At 33.7% G+C, this 23,877-nt stretch overlaps 1 protein-coding gene across 2 annotated transcripts in view; it reads right to left on the bottom strand.

The window, feature by feature from the left end:
• The window catches only part of LOC123553284 (uncharacterized), a 34,645-nt gene extending 14,743 nt beyond the window's left edge, over positions 1-19,902 (bottom strand). Inside the window, exons 1-2 of one of the 2 annotated variants that reach the window (XM_045343024.2) lie at positions 19,819-19,902; positions 4,395-5,000 (exon numbers count right to left, since the gene is read on the bottom strand). In XM_045343024.2, the coding sequence (XP_045198959.1) occupies positions 4,395-4,996 (602 nt within the window). In that variant the 5' untranslated portion in view covers positions 4,997-5,000; positions 19,819-19,902. Of the gene's footprint in view, positions 1-4,394; positions 5,001-13,443; positions 13,601-19,818 lie in introns of those variants that run through there. The other variant, XM_045343023.2, reaches the window with a different exon arrangement.
• Between the last annotated feature and the right edge of the window lie 3,975 nt (positions 19,903-23,877).

Genomic DNA, 23,877 nt, shown 5'->3' with positions numbered 1-23,877 from the left:
TTTTTTTACTTATTATACTTTTTTTGCATACAATTTTAGATGGATGTAGAAAATTATAAAAGAAATTTAGGTGACAGTTAAACAGTTTGTTTCAGAATAGTTTCGAACAGCTGGACAACACAACCTAAACTGAATTAAACGCATATATAAAGTTTGGCAATTTCTAGTGTTATGTGTGTTTTTAAATGCCTAGATCCACTACTATATAAGTTCAACATTTCATTTCAGTCATCTTTGTGCACATTTATATTATATATACATTTGTTAAAAACACATTTTATAATTGTCTAAAACATATACTATCTTACATTTTATAATTAACCTAAAATAACTATTTGCTATTAAAAATTATTTTGAACAGAACAGAACAGAACATACCTTTATTACCTCGGAACTTGTACATAACAGTTATTTGAGTATACAAAGCAAAAATAATATTCAATTCAATTCAACATGACATGGTGATATAAGCATGTACGAAGTCAAATAGCATATATAATTTTATCATGGTTGTTGTTTTGTAAATCATTCAGAAAGATGATTAAATTACAAAATGTATATGTATATATATAAAGCAAGAGTGAGTGGACCAACAAAAAAAGAAAAAAGAAAGGGATGGGGAAATGTTACTACAATTATCCCGCAATCACGGTAATATTTGAAATTACCTATACTGTGACCGAATAATAATTTCCGAAATAGACTATATAGTACTTAAAATTCTATTGAAATAGAATAAAATATTGTATTACAATAAAACTTCACTGTTTCACAATATTCCCACTAAGACCATAAAACAATTGCGAAGAGGTGTCCGCCACGATAATCTAATCTAAACCCCCCGTCTTATCTGCTGCTTATCAGCGATTATGTAATAGCAGCTAATTGATGGGCAATTTTGCACAACAGGGGTCCCCATCGGACCATGAAGATTTGTGGAGTAGGAATTAATTTTCCTTTATGGAATGTAGAAAAATAATATAGTTATAAAAATGTCTTTGTTTTCATAAAAAATATCTGCCAATATCATGATAATGAAACAGGTCATATACCGGTGAAAGTGATTATTGTATTTGATAAATATATACTTGTTTTTCTTTTCAACTTGAATAATAAGTTTCGTAAAGTGCACCTTTTTTTCATCTTCTACTGAAATGCATGCGCGGGTAAATAATTCAACTTATCACCACAGTTAACATGACCATCATTCTTTAATTTGTAATTTATACTTTTACGTTCACGCAGTGATCAGTGAATGTAAAGAAGCCATGGTTGTATGTAATATTTTAGGCACATATATATCAAAATTTTCGCGAAATGTTTCAATTATAGAACAGTTTATAGTAATATACCGGCACACAGTTTGTAAAGCAGTTACATAGAATTAATTCTAATTGCCTTTTTAAATTAATTTAATGCGGACTTTTTAAGAAAAAAAATCCAATTAAAGATATGACTTAAAGTTTGCCAATTCAAAAAATTTTACCTTTAATCATAATATACCAATTAATGTCATTTTATAATGTCATTTTATGCCAAATAAAGTACATGTTATTTATATATATGTTATAATAAATAAATGAATAAATAAATAAATCGCTCAAACAGATATGCAACACATTGATAAGCATTGCCTTGTGTCGTCGTACCGTCAAGTAAATATTTGTGAAAAGCGTGCTCAAGATTGCGATTACTTCATTTTCAAATTAAAATGGAAGCAATTTGTCATTACTCAATTTTAAAATAAAAAATACCCAGACAATGTTCAGACAATGGAGAATACTTCACGAGGTTATAAAATAATGTCATTTTGATAGAAAATGTTTTTATAGCCTTTTAAAACCCGACATAACCGATCTTTTCAAAAATTTTATATACAAATACATAGAAACCATAGTCATCAACTTCAAACAAAAATGGAAGCAATAAGTTTTTGTATCACATCGATAAAAATATATTGAAATAAAGGGCAACAAATGAAGATTACTTCACGAGGTTATAACATTTTGTTAAATAACGATAAAAATACGTTTTTAATGTTTGAAATATATTTTCCTATACAAACCTATAGTAAAACTGTTTATCGATAAACGTTATCGGGTCCGCGATTCGTGTATATTCAAGGGAGACTACTTTTGCCGAAACTACTGGCAATGTATTGGAATGTTGGCCATGACTTCTTTAATATGCGCATTTTAATCTAAAGAAAGAAGAAAAATGCATAAATCTCCTGGAGACTGTTTTAATCAAACAACAATGGTTCCCACCATAACATATTAAAACAGAATTTTCTTGAAAAGCTGAAATAAAATTTAATTAAATTTCATTTTTTCATAAATTAATACTTATGAAGAAAAAAATCTTATGGTAAAATGACAATGGTCGCGGCATGTCTGTTTAATTTTTGATAATATATGTACGTTTTAAAATGTTTACACTCGGCCCCATCATTTTAATAAATTACATGTACTTGACCTAAACAAAACTGCAAACTCAGCACGGACAACTAACGGGCAACTAATGATGCACATAAGGCAAAGCTGAATTCAAGTTTTGTAAAGGCAATTGTAACAAAACGAGATCTATTTTAGATTTTTCTAAAAAGCAACACTGAATATCAATCGTATTAAAAAAAACTTTTAACTGCAATAAATATTTATATGCAATAAAATTTTAGCTCCATCTGCCGACTTGTTTTAATCCAGTACAGAAACACAAATTAAAGAATTGTCTTTGCCTGAAAGCGGACAATAACTCAGAAATTATTTGATATCACGACAACCTTTTTTCGTGAGGACCATGTTTTAAGTCCGAAAAAAAGCCTCAAACTATTCATTATGTGAAAGAATGGACAATCGCGCCGCGTTGGGCGCAGATTTGTTCAGGACAATTTTCGACTTTATTATTGTCCGTCTGTACAAAGTTTATTTTGTAAAGTCAACATTATATAAAAAAGAATGCAATGCAGTTCTTATAAAACACGGTTGTTAGTCATTTAAAGCGTTTTAAGACAGTTTAAGGAAAGGTTGAGCATCCATAAGCTTCGTCCCTCGTTATAATCAGCTATGAACATTTCTGGATAATCGCTCTTGCATAATATCTTAATGGTTACATGTAAAAAAGTAATTCCTCTTAACATATCTTCCAATTATCGACGAAGTGCTGCATGGTGCCATTAAAATTCAAGCAGAAAACTGCGTTATCTCTCAAATTACAGGACTGATTACACCAAACAGGAAGTGGCTACTCAGTGTTACGTGTACAGTAGTCTAAAATGTAGTTCCATGCTGTTGATGAAATCTGGTATAATGAATCATATGAAGATGTGGCAGCTATATTTTTGGCTTAGTTTTATTACTGTATTGAGAAAAGATCTGGACAGCAATTTGCCATTATGAATTTCCGGGTTTTAATTTTATTCATTGAGAAAATGTCTACATACGCGTAATCGCTAAACGGCAGTTTTCATGGGAGAATTTTCAGAGGGTGATGTTTTTCAGAATATATCATTTTTTATATGTAACAACATCTCAATATATTTTCATTTTTAGTAAAAAGACATGTTATACTAAATGACTTTGTATGGTTTCCATATGCTTGAAATGCTTTAAAATACTGAAAATGCGGTCTCAAGATTTCATTGTTTATATGAAATAAAGAAGGAACTGAATTGGTATAGTGTAACTTTATAGAACTCTTATATTGCCGCAGTATTCTAGGTTAGATTTTTGTAAGAGCAGACCGTTTATCATGCTAATGTTCAACTTAACTGAGGCAGAACAATCTATGAAGGTCTGTACTGGTATATACTACCGTCCAGTTACGCAAAACAAAATGAAACTACTCTCATTTCCAAAGGGTCTCTATGTGTTTTTATATCGCAAAAACTGGTTCTCAGATGCATTTGAAATTGCTCGCACAGAGAGCTAAGTAAAAAAAATATCTCCATGAGATTCGAAAGCTTCGGTCTTTTTCGTTTATTTTAACCCTTACCCTGCTAAATTTCTATAATGAACTTGTCCATCTTTCAATTTGGACAATGCCATTAACTGTTAAAAGGGATGTTTGCCAAAAAGATACTGACTGAATGGCGAACAGTGCAGATCATGATCAGACTGCACGGATGTGCAGGCTGATCATGATCTACACTGGTTGCAAAGGCAGAATCTGTCGTGTCCAGCATGGTAAGGGTTAAACTAAAATCCTTTCGCGTTACCGACCCATCGAGACGGGACGGTATGATGTGCCGTCTAGTCTACTCTTGCCTTTCATTGCTGTTTTATCTTTGGTACTTCTAAAGTGCTACTCCTACAGCTTATTTTACTTCTCCTAGTCGTTCACGTAGGAAGGGACTTATATCTTTTCTTAATACCCTTTCAATATATCCGACTTACCTTCTTTGCGTGAATATCGAGCGATACTTTCTCCTGGCATTAAACTTCATCAGCAGAAACTGTTCAACAGCTGGATCATAAACATCAAACCACATAGCCACCGGAAAACCATCAAATCTCGCTCCAGAATCAGCCTTATCTGTTCCGAACAACACTCTGTTGATTCCGACTCGAACTCGGCATCTTCCGTCAATTTCTGTATCGTTGTTTGGCATATACCGGCGGTATTCCTGAAGTCTGTTTGTCAGAAGAAGCTCAGTGTCCGTAAATCCCATGCAGATGTTGATCGCTGGGTGTTCATGCTTCACAAATACCACTAGGATCTCCAAGTTAAATCTCTTGCTGCCATCTTTTATAATAATATTACTTTTCAGGAGCCCTTCTTTGTACAACGCCATCAGAAACTCTTCATCATTTGAAGGAAGGAAAGTTTTTCTCGCAGGTTTCTCGGAAGTAAGGTTACATATATTTTCTTTTCGTTTCTTCACCAAATCGTAACTGCCGTAGTGACCACAGACAAGCATTGAATGAACGCGGGAAAACAGTCTGGAAATACTCGCACGCTTTTCCCTCGCCGGGTGTTCCTTCGGTGGTCTAAACATATTGCTGTAAGAAGAAAATTTGTATAATTTGTTGATTAAGGTAGTTCTGCATGTTTGGATCTTTTTTTACAATGTTAACATTTTATGAAGCCCGATCCTGATTTTTCGTTACAGCGGGATATATCAAGAAAATCAGTCAACAAAAAGCCAAAGTCCTGACTTGATTTTTGTTGAATTTATTTTAATATTTTGGACTGCAAGTTTAGTGCTTTTTTCGCGATAATAACAGAAAATAAAAAAAAAGTCTTTATAATGTTAAACGCACCACGTTTGTAAATTGGCATACGGTAAACTCTATGGAGAAGTACAATGCACATATGCCCAGCGGCTATCATGCCGTGAATTCCCAGTCAAAATTACCACTTTAGATTTTCGCAGTAGAGAACTGTGGCAAGTCAATATCTGCATGTAGTTTTCGTGTGGCTATCGGTGTGTAACATTAATGTATTGCATTGACCGTTAATTGTAGGCTCTAGCATTTATTTTTATCCATCGGTATTTAACAAGTTAGAAGTGTTAAAGACCCACCAATACCTAGTGGTCTACTTTTCCTCCCACATGAACTTTGTGCAAATAATTCTGGTAATACTGGTATCATACAACTATTCTACAAGATGACAGGTGGACAAGCTCAGTCCGGTTTTCATAACTTCATCTGCAAACTTACTCAGTCATTCTCTTCTCAGTATAGTTTTATAAAAAATAAAATAATAACTATCTTACACTGTATATAGAAACAAAGTGTGATCTAAACTCACCTTAATACAGGAAGTACCGTGCATACTACTACATTAATTGAATAATATATTAAGTAATACATTGTCTTAGCCTTATATCTGTTACTGTCAAACTGTAATTAGACACTTGTTATTTCTCATTTCTCCATACAAAAATGTATAATTACAATTATGGAACAATCTGACTGAAATACTTGATCTTCTAAACCAAGATCCGAGAAGGACCCATTCTTAACTCTGAGATGTTCTTTGTTTTATATTTTTTGATTTTACCCACGAATTTGTCAAATTAATTTAGTTTCGGCCAATTCTAGTGTTATTTTTTCTATTATTATGTAACTCAATCAAAATGGAACAGAATGTAGTTAGGCTGCAATGTCAAGATTACGATTTTACAAAGTAAAATTGTGGTAGGGTGTGTCAAGGGACATACGAATGTCGGACCATGTCGTTACAGACATGCTTACGGACAGAGTTTTAAGGTTTACGACAAGCATACGCTGACATTTAATGGTATCATAAAAATGTAACTTCAAAAAAGCTCTAAAAGATAGGGATTTGTATTCTTACCCCAATGTTTAGTAAGAAATGTCTTACTGTTCGGGAAGCGCAAAATTATTCCACAAATTAAGTATGCTAAGTTTTCTGCTGGTAAAAATTTCTCAGAACGGTATCATTGCACGTTTAGATCTAGTCATAGGTCTTGGAATTACATCAATCAGCATAGGAAATTACAAAGGATGATGCAGAGTTATTGGTGGACAAGAAACATACAATGTATGCTTTTTAAATGTAAGTCGAATTTGAACTTTAAATAGAATTGAACTAGAGTCATGGCACTTATTAAATAAGGAGTTTGCCATGAATTTTAACAGTTCATGCCAAATGAGAATAGTTAGTATGACAAACTTGACTAGAGAAAAAATTCGTTACCTCAAAGTGACCGATCGTGGAGCTAGGGTCTGGTTTAAGCATGACACCTATTTCTCTTATCGGGAATTGTATTTTTGATGATTCAGTTTTCATTCCACAAAATGTTGTTTCTTATCTTTTGGTTTGTACTTTGCTAGATTGGACTGCCTTATATTAATAAGGAACAGTATGCTTATTATTTAATGGCTTACGTACGAATGGTATGGACTGAAAAACATAAAAAACAACACCAATCTAGAAACCGTTTTACATCAAATTGACAGCATGTGGAACATGTGTATTCTACGAACACGTGTTCCGTTATCGGGATATTATTAATTGTTTTCCATCCATATTTGGCTCTCTTGGGCGAATTTGTAATTTAGTAAACTCACCTTTAAAAACACACAGTTGTTTTATGATTTGCAATAAGCGTGCGAGTGTGCAATATTCTTTGATACAATGGTGGAACTATTTCGACGCAATCTGTTTATATCTGTTTTTTCACAACATGGAATCAAATTTTAAAGGAGACAAAAATATGTTCCATGTAATTAACCAACGTAAATGATCTTTTCAAAGGGAAACAACTTTTTCCGATTATTTTAAGTAATCTTTGAGAAAAAGTTGTCTCCCTTTGAAAATAAATGCCATTTGTAAAGAAAAAAAGATAAACAATTGCTGAAAACTATGTTCCACCTTGTTACGTGAAAATTCACCACTCGCACGCTATTGCAAATGCATCAAAACAAACATGTGTAACAGTTCTTTGAAAATGGTGAGTTTTTAAAGGCGTTTAACTGTCCGGAAGTGGAGCCCCTTTAGGCAGCCCTTTTCCGGAATTCAATGTTTATATCAGTATACTGACACTTGTTTCGTAAAGTAATATACATGTTTTACATGCTGTTCAATTTTCATGTCAAACAACTCTTTCTTTCTATGATTTGGTGTTGTTTGATTTTTGTTTCTCAAGGCCTCCATCGAAACCTTAAATGCATGTATTTAGTCAATATCATCTTTGATATAATGGTAAACTTTTCTGATCTGCCATATCGGCTTATGATACTTCTCTGTTGTGTTGTCACATAGTTCATGAAGGAATCTAAATGTTTACGAGAAAAAAAAATAATGTCGATGGTGAGATTCGAACCCACACGGTAAAAGATCTGTTTAACATGGACTGTATGCGTTACCACTTATCTAATTTGCAATTGGTACAAAATCTTAAAATATTTAGATTGTAACATGATTAATGACAGAGTTACGAATCGGATATGAAACAGACCCTCTTAACCTTTCACTTGACTTCTAAGTGTAAACTTGATCTTGGAGCTAGGGGTCTGGGTCTTGCGCGTAACACATTGCCTCCTTATGGTAAACATTTATGCCAAGTTGTTTCAAAACCCCCTCATGGATAACAGAGTTATATATCGGACACGTAAAGATCTATTATGATATGACTTCTAAATATGACACTGACCTTTGAGCAAGGGATCTGGGTCTTGTGCGTGACACATTGTCTGATTATAGTTACCATTTATGCCAAGATATTTCAAAATCTCTCCATGGAAAGCAGAAATATGGATCGGACACAAAAATAACCCTGTTAACACCTTAACCTTGGAGCTAGGGTTCTGATTTTGATAAACATTTATGCTAAGTACTTTTAAAACCTCTTGATGAATGGCAAAGTTACGATCCGGACACAAAACAGACTGTTTGACTTCTAAGTGTGACCTTGACAGTGTAGAAAGGGTCTGAGTGTTACACATCAAACGTCGTCTCATAAAGGTTAATTTATTTATGCCAAACTATTTCAAAATTCCTTCATGGATGACAGAATTACAGCCCGGACAAGAATTTACAAAGTTACGGTCGGCATTAAAATCAAAGAACATACTGTAGTGTAAATAAAAAGGTTATTTGCTGAAACATCTTTAAATGATGTAAGGATGTTATCATTAAATAAAATCCTAAAATTATCTAATGTTTTTGTTTTTATTTATTTTTTTTTCTTGAAATAGATATCATGTGATATATACTTAATTACTTAATAACAACATAATATATTAGGCCCTAACAAAATCTGAAAAATAGATCCCTCAGAAGCAATGAGGACAAAACAAATAGTAAATATTGCAGACTCGATTTGTCTGATAGTTGGTTTAATTTGTACGCAAGTTAGCAGTGTACATGTATTTAGATAATTTACAATTATGCTTTGCACGGAATGAATTTGCAACCATGCTTTGCACGGAATGTCATGGATCAGAGGGATAGACTGGCTATATTCATCACTAAAACCCAGCAAACTGTATGAAATCTAAAGTGGTAGGATATTCATGGCATGTTTTTCCAACATTATCTTGTCCAATGGTTATTCATATTGGACAGTTTCAAAATATTTCATTATATTTTAAACGTCAGTTTTGTTTTATTACATTCACTCATTAGAAAGATAACTGTTTCTATTAATACGCTGGCTGCCCTTTATTCGTACCGTACTTTGCGTTTCCGTGTACCGGATCCAGGCTTTGTTCTGATCATCCGGAACGGTGACATCCGGTAAGTAAAATATGAAGAAATGTAAAATTTAAGTCTAATGAGCTCTCTTGGGAAAGTACTTCCGACATCTGTCAGAACGCATATAAATATATTAAGCCGCAACACCATGATAATGCTTACGCATTTTAATGTTATATGAGCCGCACCACGAGAAAACCAACGTAGTGCGTTTGCGACCAACATGGATCCAGACCAGCCTGCGCATCCGCGCAGTCTGGTCAGGATCCATGCTGTTCGCTTTCAAAGCCTACTGCAATTAGAGAAACCATTAGCGAACAGCATGGATCCTGACCAAACTGCGCGAATGCGCAGGCTGGTCTGGATCCATGCTGGTCGCAAACGCTCTATGTTGGTTTTCTCATGGCGCGGCTCATATAATTTTGCTCGATGCTACTTTTTAGCCTGGATAGGAACATCATTTTGTGTAATCAAATTAAAAAATAATTAATTGTGTAAATAGGTGGACTCGATTCGTACAAAACGGGCTATCCCGATCACGTGATCGGTATACCGAAATGCGCCGTTGTGTTTCGATCGGCAATTTGGCATGTCCAACAATGTACGGAATTGATGCGGGCGCAATTTACCTGGCTGAACCGTGCACGCTTCGGGCAAATTCGGTGTACCAAGTTACACAATCGAAGCCACCTATTTTAAGTCCACATGAGCGTATGTCATGGTATTTACTGTGAAAAATCAAAAAAAAAAAAAAAAAAAAAAAAAAAAAGCTGCAGACATTTCTACATTTCACTAATATGTCATTGTACTTAGTGGCATTTTCCTTTTTCTGGAAAAGCTCGCGCGTGTGTAAAAGTTACTGTTCTTCTTGATTAATTTTTTATCTTGATTTGAACCAATCTAATTTTGTGTGCCATTAAAAATACACGTGGGAAGAAACTGCGCTTGTATTAATTAAAAACAGACCCTTCCAAAACAGTTATAACTTTTTCTCATGATTAAGTCATATAATTTCGCATTTTTTGTATCAAAACGCATATTTGATCGCCAATGTGCCAGAATAAAGAATAAAACTGGTGTGAATAGATTGGTTTAAATATTGATCATTTTAATTTAAAGGCAACACAATATAAATTGTGAAATAATACAAAATTTAAGAATTTAACACAGTAAAATTTAGAAAGTTATGTATAATTTATGTTTAACCTGAAATAATAATACTAATTTTGTAAATGTACTTGATACAATTTAATAGACCGCAAAATTATCAACTCGGATCTAGATAAAGGTGCCGTTTTCTGTGATTTTTTTATTGTGTGAGACCGTTTGTACTTATCTCATATGTCGATAAAAATCTTCTTTTTTTTTTACTACTTTGAATGTGCATAACGTTTATTTATATCTTTATCATATACTTAGATAGACTTTGATGTACCGATGTTCTGTATAGGAGACCATATTGAAACTTCAAAATTCGCAACATGTTTGAACGATATGCTTTATTTATAAATCGGAAATACATAAAACAATGCCAGATAAGCTCTAGATAAGAACTGTTTTATGTCTGTATGCCTTTCTTTCATTAAAACAAGTATCGTAATTATTATTATCATCATCATCATTATTAGTACCTACGGAAGAGCATTAGTGCCTGGTGCCTTTTATTTATTAACTCGAAATTTCGACAATAACACGAAATTTTGATATACTTAACTCGAAAATTCGACTTAATAACTCGAAATTTCGGCTTATTAATCGAAATTTCGAGTTACTAACTCGAAATTTCAACATACACAACTCGAAATTTAGACTTATTAAGTCGAAATTTCGTGTTACTTACTCTAATTCGTAGAATAATGGCCTTTGGGTTTAAGATGGTTCTTTTGTCAGTTATTTGAGATTTCTTGGACTTGCAGAATTGAAACTGTAAATAAGATCCTTAGAGGCTTCAGTGGCCGATTGGTTCAGATTGCTGGCTTGAAATCACATACACCTCACCTGAAATGCCATTTTGGGTATAGATTTTTTTTCATGTGAGGAAGCATCTTGTTGGCTTGTGGAAGGTCAGCAGTTCTACCAATGTGTCTGAAATTATGCACGAAGGGGCACCTGGAGTCTTTCTCAACCATGTAAAACTGGAAAGTCACCAATGACCTATAAATATGTCGGTGTGATGTTCAACTCATCCAGATAAAAAAAAAAACGCCCAAAATAAATTATTTGATATTCTGTGCTCAGCAGATGACTTTCGCTGTCATGAAGTCAATGTCCAGATTAAGGGAAGCGGTGATCTAGTGGTTAAGGTGTCGGCCGCTCAACCTGGGGTTTGAGCCCCAATGGGGTCACGACCATGACTGTCATATGACACCAGTACTGGTTTTTCCAGAAAGCGGACTCGAGAGTGATTCAAATAACAAATAAACAAGCTTTCATCACAATCCAGCTAAAATAAATTAGTATAAACTAAAGGCCAAAATAGGCTAGAGCATACTGTGAAATCATTATACTAATAAACTTTGATAATGTGGCAGTTGAGCCCAATAAGTCCAGGGGTGTTCAAAGATAATCCGTCATAGATCTATTGTAAAGCAAGTATCGGATTTACCTGTATTGGAAAATAAACAGTGTCGATTGTATTGAGGTCAACTGCCACATTATCAAAGTTTATTAGTACTCCCACATACGAAGTCTGGGGTGGGGGTTTATATATAGGAGTGAGCTTTTCGGTAGGTCTGTGGGTCGTCGGTCGGTCCGTTCTAACCCGAAATTTCGACTTAGTAACACGAAATTTCGGATTAGTAACCCGAGTTTGAGTTAGTAAGTCGAAATTTCGAGATATGTGAGTCGTAATTTCGAGATAGAAACTCGATATTTCGAGTTACATAAGTCGAAATTTCGAGTTAAATAAGTCGAAATTTTGAATTCAGTTTCTCGAAATTTCGAGTTAATAAATAAAACGCACCTGGCACTAATGCTCTTCCATAGTACCGCACAATATTATGACTCAGTATGTGAATAAACAGTCAGTAGCCTCCTCGTTTAAAACAGAATATACGACAGTAGATCGCTAGATAGTTTCTTGGCGAAGGGGACGAGTGCATGACAATTTGATCAATTTGCAGATATATTTAAATAAAAATTATACGGGTCGTGGAATCGAATTCACGACGAAAAAATACGACACGGAGGGCGTTACTGCTCCGGACACGTTTTATATGGACTTAAATCTTATGTTATTTTTTTCTTTGTTTACATTTCAAAACTCATAATGCAGTGCGGCATTGTCCGCAAGTATTGACCTGGAACTCATTAATCTTCGCCAGTATATTCGGGCGTTTTACGCAATCTTTGTGTCCTGAAAATATCAATACTGCTATAATTGTTTAAACAGTAACACGGCGGCTTAGTGCGAACATTGACATGGGTTCGAATTCTCACAAGACCATTTTTTTCTTAATGCTGTGTAGTGTAATTTTATCGCCTATTATTATCTTCTGTAACATAGTTCATTTTTTGAACAGTTATTTTCTGTTGTAGAATTAATTCTATACTGACCCCAGCAACTTAAATTATCCGTTGAATGAACAAACACTTGTCAAGTAAAATACAATCAGACCAGACCGCTAATAAGACCAGTTTTACAAAGAACAATGGGTGGTCTTAATAGCGGAATTCTACTGTACTTGGAAACGCTAGTGACAAGTAACCTGTCTTTTATCAGATTTATGTATTAAAGACTTGTATTCGACATTTTTTGCTTCGGGTAAATCACATCTACATAGAACAATATTAAAAACAAGTGATTTATTCATCAAAGGAACCATAAAAAATCATGTTAAGTTTAATTGGATAGGAGTGGCAAATTATACGCAAGTTGAGTTTGCATATAGAATTTGAAAAACAAAAATGATATGTCAGACAGAGAACACGAATCCATAGTCCCCAGCGTTTTATCCGTTTCCTTTTTTTTTTTTTTTTTTTTTTTTTTTTTTTTTTTTTTTTTTGAATATTCAGGAGTGCCAGATCAATACTTACGGATAGTACCTATGTACCTATATACAAGATAACGGCTCATTTCATTAAATTATTACACGATTTTTCTACATTTATAAGAGAAATAAATCAAAAGTATCATATTATCACGCAAATAAAAGGTTGCCTTTCAAATACATGTACATATACACCAAACCGGATGCTTGCATAAAACGTTCTATCAGATATTCTGCCTTCGATTTTTATACATACCATTTATCTTACATGTATACTATCACTTACCTGGAAATTTATAATCCAGCCAGTGACTTCTTGGACAATAATACAAGTAAAGACTGGAAACGAAATTCAAGAACACAGAGAAGTCCAAATCTGATCGGAGTAAGTTTTAGTGTTTATGGAAACGACGTCAGTATGTTACGTCATAATGTTTGAATTGTTGACGTCACACAGATAAACGTCAATTGGACATAGTTATCGTCTGCAATGAAATATTTGCAGAGTTATCTCCCCATAATTGATCTTGATGATGTTATTACTTTCTATCCTTTGACTTTAGTGTTTTCGTTATAAATGAAATATAGATCTCTTTTTAATATTTAATAGCTGGTTTTGTAGTGGATGTTGCTGGGGGCGGGGTGGGGGACGGGTTGGGGGAGTTGATTGTTGTTGTACGCCTCATCTCCTCATTTTATTAACAAACTCAATATAAATCAAACCTAATTCTTTATAATTTCATGTTTCTGGGCCGTTTTATGCTTCCTAAGGACCCCTATAGAATTGTTCTTCCATGAAAATTGCACACTTGAAAAGTTGTTATAAAATTTAAACTTAGAAGCGCATATCCTTGGAGACTTCAACATTTTAAAATTACTTGCCGGAAAATAAGTACGAAAAATTCACAAATAAAAAATGGCAGAATGTAATAACGAAATTCGATCTTAATCAACTTATTAGAATCCCAGCACGAGTAACAAAACAAACTTCTACTATTGATCACATTTGAGCCGCGCCATGCGGAAACCAACATAGTGCGTTTGCGACCAGCATGGATCCAGATTCCAGACCAGCCTGCGTATCCGCGCAGTCTGGACAGGATCCATGCTGTTCGCTTTCAAAGCCTATTGCAATTAGAGAAACTGTTAGCGAACAGCTAGCATGGATCCTGACCAGACTGCGCGGATGCGCAGGCTGGTCTGGATCCATGCTGGTCACAAATACACTCTGTTGGTTTTCTCATGGTGCGGCTCATATATACTACACGGTGTGAATATATAAGTGAAATACTGGTGCCAAACTACAATATAAGCGATCATTACCCAATATGTTTCACGAGATCGATGAAACACACTAATGAAAGTCAAGGTAGTCACAGAACAATAACGTACAGGTCTTTCAAAACATTTGATGAAGCCAGTTTTCGGGACGACTTATCAACTGCACCATTTCGCTTAAAAGAAACATTGTCTGACCCAAACGAATCACTACATTGTCTTTATTCTATTTTAAACAATATCTTGATAAAGAATGCACCTATGAAAACGAAGAGGGTAAAACGCGACATACAACCGTCGTGGTTTACAGAAGATATTAAAAAAGCAATTATTCAACGGAATAAGCTACATAAGGATAAAAAAATTAATGAATACAAAATTTTTGAAACAAAATTTCATCAATGATAAAAAAAAGTAAGAAGAACATAAATAATACTGCAATAAAAGATGATAAAAATCCAAGCTATATGTGGGAAAATATAAGAAATATATCAAATAATAATACAGAAGAAAATGGCATATCATTGCCAATCATCAAAAGTTTTTGCCAATAATAAAATAATAGATGAGCCTTCAAATATATTAAATACACTGATTTCATTAATAAATCAAATATCGTAAAAAAGACAGAATTTGTAACAAGCAATTTTTTAACTTTGGAAAAGTATCTCGACAACAAATTGAAATATAACATATTTAATATTGAACCAATAACGACGTTTGAAGTTTAAAAAATTATAGATAGATTAGATACAAACAAATCAACGAGATTAGATCGCATTGGTCCTAATACTAGTATACTTAAATATTGTGGTGACTATATCACGTCTGCAATTGCATTTTTGATAAACAAGAGTACCGACACACATTGTTCTGTACAATACGGAGATTTATTATATACCTATATAAATTCTGTAAAAAAATCGGCTTGTATTTCACAACTAAATATGAACAGACAGACAAAAATTCCGTATTGTACCTTTTAAATTCCGTATTGTACCTTCCGTATTGTATGCTGCCGGACTATTTTCAGTAATATGCATGACCTGACACATTTCTATAAATAGCGCACATAAAAACTTCACTAAGTTCCATTTAATATCAATAAACATTGAAAATTTCGTTCAAGACTAAAACAAGAATCAAAATGGTAAAGGTATATAATAAAAGGGTCATTATTACAGTAGCTAGATCTGGGACTTTGTATTCGGCTCTCGTGGATTTTGCAAGGTCGGATCACACTCGGTGCTTGCGCTCCTCGTGAGATCCGATCTGGCAAAATCCACTCGAGCGGAATACTGCATCCCAGATCAAGCTACTGTTATAATAACCCTATTATATTTGGACGAGTACCAAGCTGAGAAAACCATATTGGACGCGCCGCTAGGCGAGTTCAATATGGTTTTCTCAGCTGGATACTCGTCCAAATATATCTCGTATTGTACAGTACAATGTTAAATAACCTTTTTATTCTATATCTATTTTATCTTACTATAATAATAGTTTAAATTAAAAATGTTTCACTGAAAATTGTATTCCTGCCTTTTCTAGTTTTTCCCAGCTTGGTAGGAGTGCAAATATATATTATACAGAACAATGTTAGACCTTAAATAACCTTTTTATTCTATATTTATTCACTTCATACGTAATATACGTAATTCATTGAATTTTTTTCTGCGTATCATCATTAAAAAAGTATATGGTGCAACCTCCCTACAGCAGCCATTTGGCGATTTGGGTGGTAATAATACTTGGCTGAGATATTATGCCCACAAACATTGTCAGCAAGTTTGGTGAAGATCGGATGAAAACTGTTCGACTTAAAAGAGCGTACAAGGCTAAATTCCGCGTTTTTCGAGTAATTCAAGGACTATAATCAAAGAGTGCCTTTGGCTGGTTATCGAAATTGGCCGAGATGTAATGCCCACAAACATTGTCAGCAAGTTTGGTGAAGATCCGACGAAAACTGAATTATAGAGCAGACATGTTTTGGATGCTGACCGACCGTCCGCTGTCATTCATAATCTTCTCCATTTTGCTTCTTAACCGTTAAATAAAAACTGCTGAGGTAGTTATTCAGACAGTCAGGGCTGATACCAATTTCTAGGTTTCGTCCGGAACGGCGTCTTTCAGCGACTTTTCAAATATTCCAACATCTGATGATCCTTTTTACTGTATTTTTAAGTTTTTGATTATTAACGAATGTTTTAATATCTAAATCAGATAGCATTGTTATCCCTTGAATCGTTTTTGTGTGTTGTAAACTAAAAAACTCAAATTAAATCCAGATTTCAAGACGCATAATCAAACTCTTTACATAGAGCGCCTACTTATTCCGATTTACATTCGGAACATTTTCACACGTTTCGGGCTTTATCGTATGTTTAACATGGGACTGCTGAACCGTCCAAATACAGAAAATACAGGATTTTTTGTACGCGCGTGCGTCCAAATACAGAAAATACTGGATTTTTGTACGCACGTGCATCCAAATACCGTAATATATTGTAGGGTCACGTGTTGCAAATGAACGTTCGCGATTGGATAGATAAAATAGGTAAAGAATAAAAACACATATCTGAATGGCATATTTGATTTATGTATATCATTGATTATACAAGTAAGTAACTTAGACACTTTAAATAAGTAGACAGGGTGAATCATAGCTAATTATTTAAAAAATGAGTTCGGATCTCTATGATACACAGACACAGAAAAATCAGACACTCGATTCATTATTAAATAGATTCTTTCTTTCTTTGATTTCTATAAAAAACCATGGATCAAGGCCAGTTAATAAAACATGTGTGTGCGTGTTTTAATAACATGTATGTTTTTAAGTTTGTTAAATTGCTCGGGTTTTTCTTTGCCATTGCCAGTCAAATACAGTATTGCTTAGTTTATTACTTTATTTTATCATGTTTTAAAAAGTAAACTTCTAGGAATGGAAGTTAAACAAAAGTACCGTTATATGGAAAAGAAATGGGAATACATGTATCTTCGTACAAGTTTCGTTTTTCTCGAGGAAAATTATTATACATGTGTTTGTGGGAAAGCTCGTTTATGAAATAATTTTCGGATATCAATGTTTAGCGGGTTTCAAAGTTTCAAAAGAAAAGAAATTTATTTAAATGTTTTCATTTTCTGTTACATGATAACACGAATTTCGCAATATCATAAGCTAACATAATGGTTCTTACAGAAATATTTTATATCTTTACAAGAATAATATTTCTATATGAATCTATTAAACAACGCGATTTATATCAAAAACTGGCTACATGTTTTGTTGCTTTCTATGGAGTAACATGCGAGCTTAATTTCCGTGTACTACCTAAAGCAAAATTTTAGATCGATGCAAAATCCATGACAAAGAATTATTGACTTGGGTCATGAATGACACGACTTTAGCTAATGTAAGGGAGGCAATCCAATTTGAAGGGAATTGCTTTAACACAGTCAATAATTAAGGGAGAGAATTCTTGCAAATTCTCGTTAAAAGCTGACCATGTTTACGTTCCCAGATTCTTTAAACGAGCCATTTGTTGTTCCAGTATACAAACATTGAAATAAAGAAGATCCAAACAACTATCGCCCTATCTCAATTTTACTGACAATATCTAAAATATTTAAAAGACATATAGCGATTCAAATACAATCTTTCTTTAAAAGATATAACATCATACACGAAACTCAGTTAGGATTTAGACCCAGTCATTCATGTCATACAGCTCTCATGTGATTATTAGATGCCTGGTTAAAAGACGTAGATTCTGGAAAATATGTAGGTGCTGTATTTCTTTACCTAAGGAAAGCATTTGATCTTGTTGATCACCCCACTTTACTACATAAACTAAGATTGTATAAATTTACAGATAGTACAATTAAATTATTCCAGTCGAATTTATCTAATAGGAAACAGTTGATCAAAGTTGGTAACTTCAGATCCGAACAAATGTCTGATACTTCCGGCGTTCCACAAGGGTCATTTCTCGGTTCCCTATTATTTTCACTTTATATCAATGACATAGCATTATCAATAACCAACGGAAATATTGATCTATATGCTGACAATTCAACAATATATGAATCTGATTATGATATGAAAATTGTTGAAATTAAACTAAGAAAAGCTTAAATAAAATCGAAAAATGGTGTTTTAAAACAACATGCTGTTACATCCATCAAAAACAAAATGTATGCTAATATGTACAAAACACAAGCAACGCAAATGTAGCAATTTGAACTTAACTATTGATGGACCTTTCAGTTCAAAAAGAATTAGGAATCTGTATCGACAATACACTCGTGGGATATACAACTAGATAAAGAATTATTAACAGAGGATATGAAAAAATACTCTACAATGCATATATTTTGTCTGTTTTAGATTACTGCTGCACAGTTTGGTATACAGGCAGTAAAAGTTCTTTGCATGACCATCTTAGCTGTTTTGCAAGTTACGCAGATTGACTTTTCCATTGCTTTGAAATACTTTATATAGTGTTCACTCATAGATAGGTTGTTTCCCTTAAGTGAAGAAGATTTCGGATAAGTCTCTACAAAATGCATTAATACCACTTTGCGGCGTAACAGAAATCCATAATGCGGCGCGTCTACCAGTTATTAGTTCTCTCCCTATATAAACACTCCTAGTAGCGCCCGCTCTGACAACACCTGCTATTTAAAATAACAATGCGGCATCCTCTCCAAAAGCGATTCCGGAAGTATATAATAAAAAGAGAGATCTTTCATGAAAGTTTAATAAAATATACTAATACTTCCCGAGAAGAGGATTTTCTTTCGGGGCTTCAATGCTTTAGAAAACGGGGATTGGTAATGAGTAGTAGCCTTGTGGCGGAGCGTCAAAGTCGTTGCCGCATCATACATGCAAAAGACTTTAAAAAAAAAACAAACTGAAGCTTGACTGGCGATGAACATTAAATGGGAAACTAGCTTCTCTTCTCTTATAACCTCCATCAAGAATCGGTGTCGAGAGTGACTGAATTAAGTTTGTAGAACTCGTTTCACAATCGACCGTAAATTACAGATGAAAGTCTGTGCAGGGGGTGGAAGGGGGTAGGGGAAACACTTCTTTTATTGTCCCGTATCTTTCGTATAGGTGACGATTCTCCGCCTTCGTTATCTTCAATTTGGTTAGAATTATTTAACTATCAGCAAAAAGTTAAAAGGAAAAGACCGGATGATTCAAGAATTTGATTAAAAAGTTTTGAAGTAAAAAGTATATTTCTGGAGTTAGTTCTTCGCTTTATCTATTTATTAAAAAGATGGCTATTTCGAGAACCAGTTACAAATTGGTTTATAAACACTTACTGTCCCAAATGGAAATTACAAGGAACAAAATAAAATCGGTTTAACTTACTTGCGTTTCTGATGTTTATTCCATCATTTTGTTTTCTATGGCAATGAAATTATGTTCCAACAAGTTCAACAGAAAAATATTTATGTTGAAATTTTACTCTTTATTTATTAAATAAAGAGTAAAATTTCAACACAGATTTGTACTATACTTCCCTTCGGAAGATTTACAGACATATTGTGAAAAATATTTAGTTATAATGTTGTCCAGGTTACGACGTTCAAGTGTGACGTCACGCTATTGTACTTTCGTCACGACGTCAGCATGGAAAGCTGCTGTTATTTAAAAGTAGATAATGATCTTTAAACTTTGTAATATATTTTTTTAATTTTGCGATTTTCTTATTACGGCATTTTTATTTTGTTTCTTCCAATGCTGCTATTGTGCACTATGGTAGCTAATGGCTATTTAGATTTACTTCTACATAATATATACGTTAACATAGTCATGATAACATAAATTCACCAATGACTAAAACAAGACGTAAATAAATAAATAAAGGTATACTAAACCCAACGTTCATATTTTATAATAATAAATATAAAATATAAAAATAATAATAATAAAAATACAATAAATACATGTACAAGAGACAAATTAGCAAGCAGTACTATGCATTAGTACGTTGGCTTATATAGGACATTTAGTATGTCGCTTTGGCGTGCTCGCTGCACATTTCGTTGTGTCGTCCTTACGCGCGCGCCAACGCCCATAACGAAAAAAGTTGGAAGTTTCATTGTGTCGTTTTGGTTCACGAGGAAAAGCGACAAAACGAAAATACCAACGTGCCACAACGACACATAGAAGATCCCTTGTTGTTTCAGCAGTTCAGAAATTTCTTTGTATTATTTCGTGGTTTGCTCTGTTGTGAGAACAATGATAAAGACCGAATGAGTTTAATTTTCCATAGACATCACATGAATATACTAATATAGATTACAGAGTTGTTGTAATGCCCTCTTGCATATATTGATATTATTTCATTCCATTCTATTGCTTTGTTTTAAATAAGATAATAGCGAGTTACTACGTATGAGAAACATTCTAATGGCCTATCTTTACACACCTTAGCTAAGCTGACGAAGAGGACCCAAATTGACAGAGAAAAAGTTAAAAAAAACATGTCTATGAGGTTCGAAAGTGTGGTACAGAATGGCAGAGGCAAATGAGAGACAGATCAGGAATATGGTGACTGAGTAAGACCAAGAATTAGTACTGAAGCAGTGGGGTCAGTTAATGGGCACTTTGTGAACTGATTTGATTATAACGTTTTTCATCTTCAAAACGATATTTGAGCCGCGCCATGAGAAAACCAATATAGTGCGTTTGCGGATGCGCAGGCTGGTCTGGAGCCATGCTGGTCGCAAACGCACTATGTTGGTTTTCTCATGGCGCGGTTCATTTATTTTTGTGGCGCATACTTCTGGGGTGACGATTCGCCAGCTTATAATATTGTTGATATTGATTTATTAGAATTTTTAAGAAATTATGTATCAGTATTTGAAAAAAAGAGTAATCATGTATGCCACAGGTGATTTTTACATTCAAGGACCAGTATCATAACCCTGTCTTTGTTTATGTTGGGGTGGCCACTTGTTGTTTTTGTTGTTGTTGTTGTTGTTCTTGTTTTTGTAAGAAACATAAAATATGTATATTTCTTGCTAAATCCTATTTTTGATGATTTCTTTCTTAAATATTTGCCAAAAGTTTGAAAACTGATTGATACAAATGTAGTATATTATTTGATTACCTCCCTTTATTCCTCTAATGAATAAGTTTATGTGTAATAATTGAAAGTAGTGATTTTTCTAACCATGTGATTATTTGAAAGCTGCTTTATCAGTTTTTAACATAAAAATGAAATGAAATTTTAAATCATCTTATTCATTGCTTTCCTTTAACAATCTGCAGATATTTTTTATCTTTTTAAAGGAAAAATAACATCCTAAACTAATCTGAAGACATGACACTTTAAACACTGGAACAGAAAAAAATGCCGAACACTGGCACTATAACATAATCTTATACTGTGACAACTTGCAAAGCTCAAACAGAAGACAAAAAAGACAAATGATTCTGCTATGAGCAACACCTACATTTTTGTGAAAGGTCAGGAAATCTCGGTCACAATCTGTTAAAGCCCTATACTCAAAAAAACGAGTTTGTTGCTTTTGTCGTGGTTTTGTTGTTATTGTTGTTGTTGTTGTTTCATTTATTTTTTTATGAAACAGGGTCAAGGATACATCTACTAGATCTAATTACTAATATCTTTGCAGTTGTCAAAACTCGTGTCACAAAATGTTTTATAAATGCCATTTTTTTTATTATTGAATCTTTATTTATAGTCATTTCTATTTTCTGATGGTCTAAATATACAGTCATATATTAGTGATAAAAAAAATATTGACCCGAGGGTGGAGACAAAGCCTGTTATTGACCCCGCTGCAAATGATTAAAGTCATTTTCCACAAGTTACATTTAAGATGTTGGATTAAATGATAAAACAACAGTTACTGTTGCTTTTAAGGTTCGGTCAAAATGCGGATTATTAAAAGGAATAGTTATAAAATAGATCATGATAAATATATGATTTCTTTTCATTGACCTTATTTGTGATAATAAAAAAAAACGAACAAATAAAACTAGTATTGAAATAAGAGTTTACTGATTATCAAGAAATAGGTAAAATAGAATAATTGTGTTTTAAGAGCGTCCTCAAATCGTTAAACAATTAACTTCAAATACAATGTGTTAACTCACTCGTCATATGAAAAATAGCTGAATTCATAAAAATTAAGTGCAAAAACTTCTTCGAAAGATGTATTTCTTACAAGAAGCGAAAAGTTTTTCATCAAAATTATTGTATTGTAAATATGGTCCAGAAACAGTTCGTGGTACTAATATACGGAAGCTTATTAGGGCCTACAGTTGGTGAGATGTTTTGTGCTAAGTCGACTTGTCTTTACTCGCCTGGATAAGATGTTTTACACATGTCAATAAAATTTATTGACAAAGATTAAAAGTATAGAGGTAATGCAACTTAACCTTTCGCGATATGCTCGATGTTTTTCACTTTTCGACTTAACTTTTCTTAATATGCTCGATGTTTTTCTATTTTCGACAAATATTTAATTGAAAAAAAAAATATACATCGTGATTTTCGAGATAAACATTGTGAGACGGATGGACAGACAGACAGATGGAGAGTAAACCTATAGTAATCTCCATATTTCCATGTATTCACATACCAAATTACATTAACCTAGCCACTATAATTTTTTGTCATCAAAGGATCCATATGGGAAAACTATATTTTGACTATTTCTGTTTCCATAGCAACATGAATTTTAACAAAGTGTTGTTCATCATTTCAATATTGCCCTCTATTCACATACAAAATTACATTGATCTAGCTAGTGTCAAAGCTTTGATAGTGTTTGATATATTTAGTCGAGCTAAAAAGGACAATCATATATAACTGAATGGGAGGGAGGAGGGGAGGGGGCGGGGGCGTGTGGAAGTGCTCTTTTGAAGTTTCACATGTTCATACTGAAATAGAGCTGGAAAATAAAAAAAAATAACTGGGGGAGGGATGTCACCCTGGTGGAGAGGGTGCAGGGTGTCGGGATGCGGGGAACTGTTGTTTTGAAATTTCACATTTTCACATGTTTATATTGAAAATATAGCTGAACAAAAGATTTTTTAAGGCGGGGTTGGGGGGGGGGGGAGGTCACCTCAGTGTGGGGAGGGGGTTGTGATGTGGGATGGGGTGGAAGAGGGGGAAGTGTTGTTGTGTTATTATGAAATTTCACATGTTCATATTGAAATATAGCTGAAAAATAAAATCATAAATGAAACAATAATTCTGTGCAGACAAGACCACAATTTAGACAAGTTTTGCCCTTTTAGGGGATATAACTCTCGAGTCAATCATGGGATATGCCTGGTTCAAGAAAGGAACCAAGATCTTTTGGTGGTAAAAGTTATGTGCAAGTTTAGTTAAAATCAACTCACAAACAAGAAGGGTTTTTGTAACAAAAACACATGTCTCCCCCAGCCTCC

The sequence above is a fragment of the Mercenaria mercenaria genome, chromosome 4 (genome assembly GCF_021730395.1).
Source record: "Mercenaria mercenaria strain notata chromosome 4, MADL_Memer_1, whole genome shotgun sequence".
Lineage (NCBI taxonomy): Eukaryota > Metazoa > Mollusca > Bivalvia > Venerida > Veneridae > Mercenaria > Mercenaria mercenaria.
Note: the sequence above shows the minus strand (reverse complement) of the source record. Positions and strands in the feature narration are given on the sequence as shown.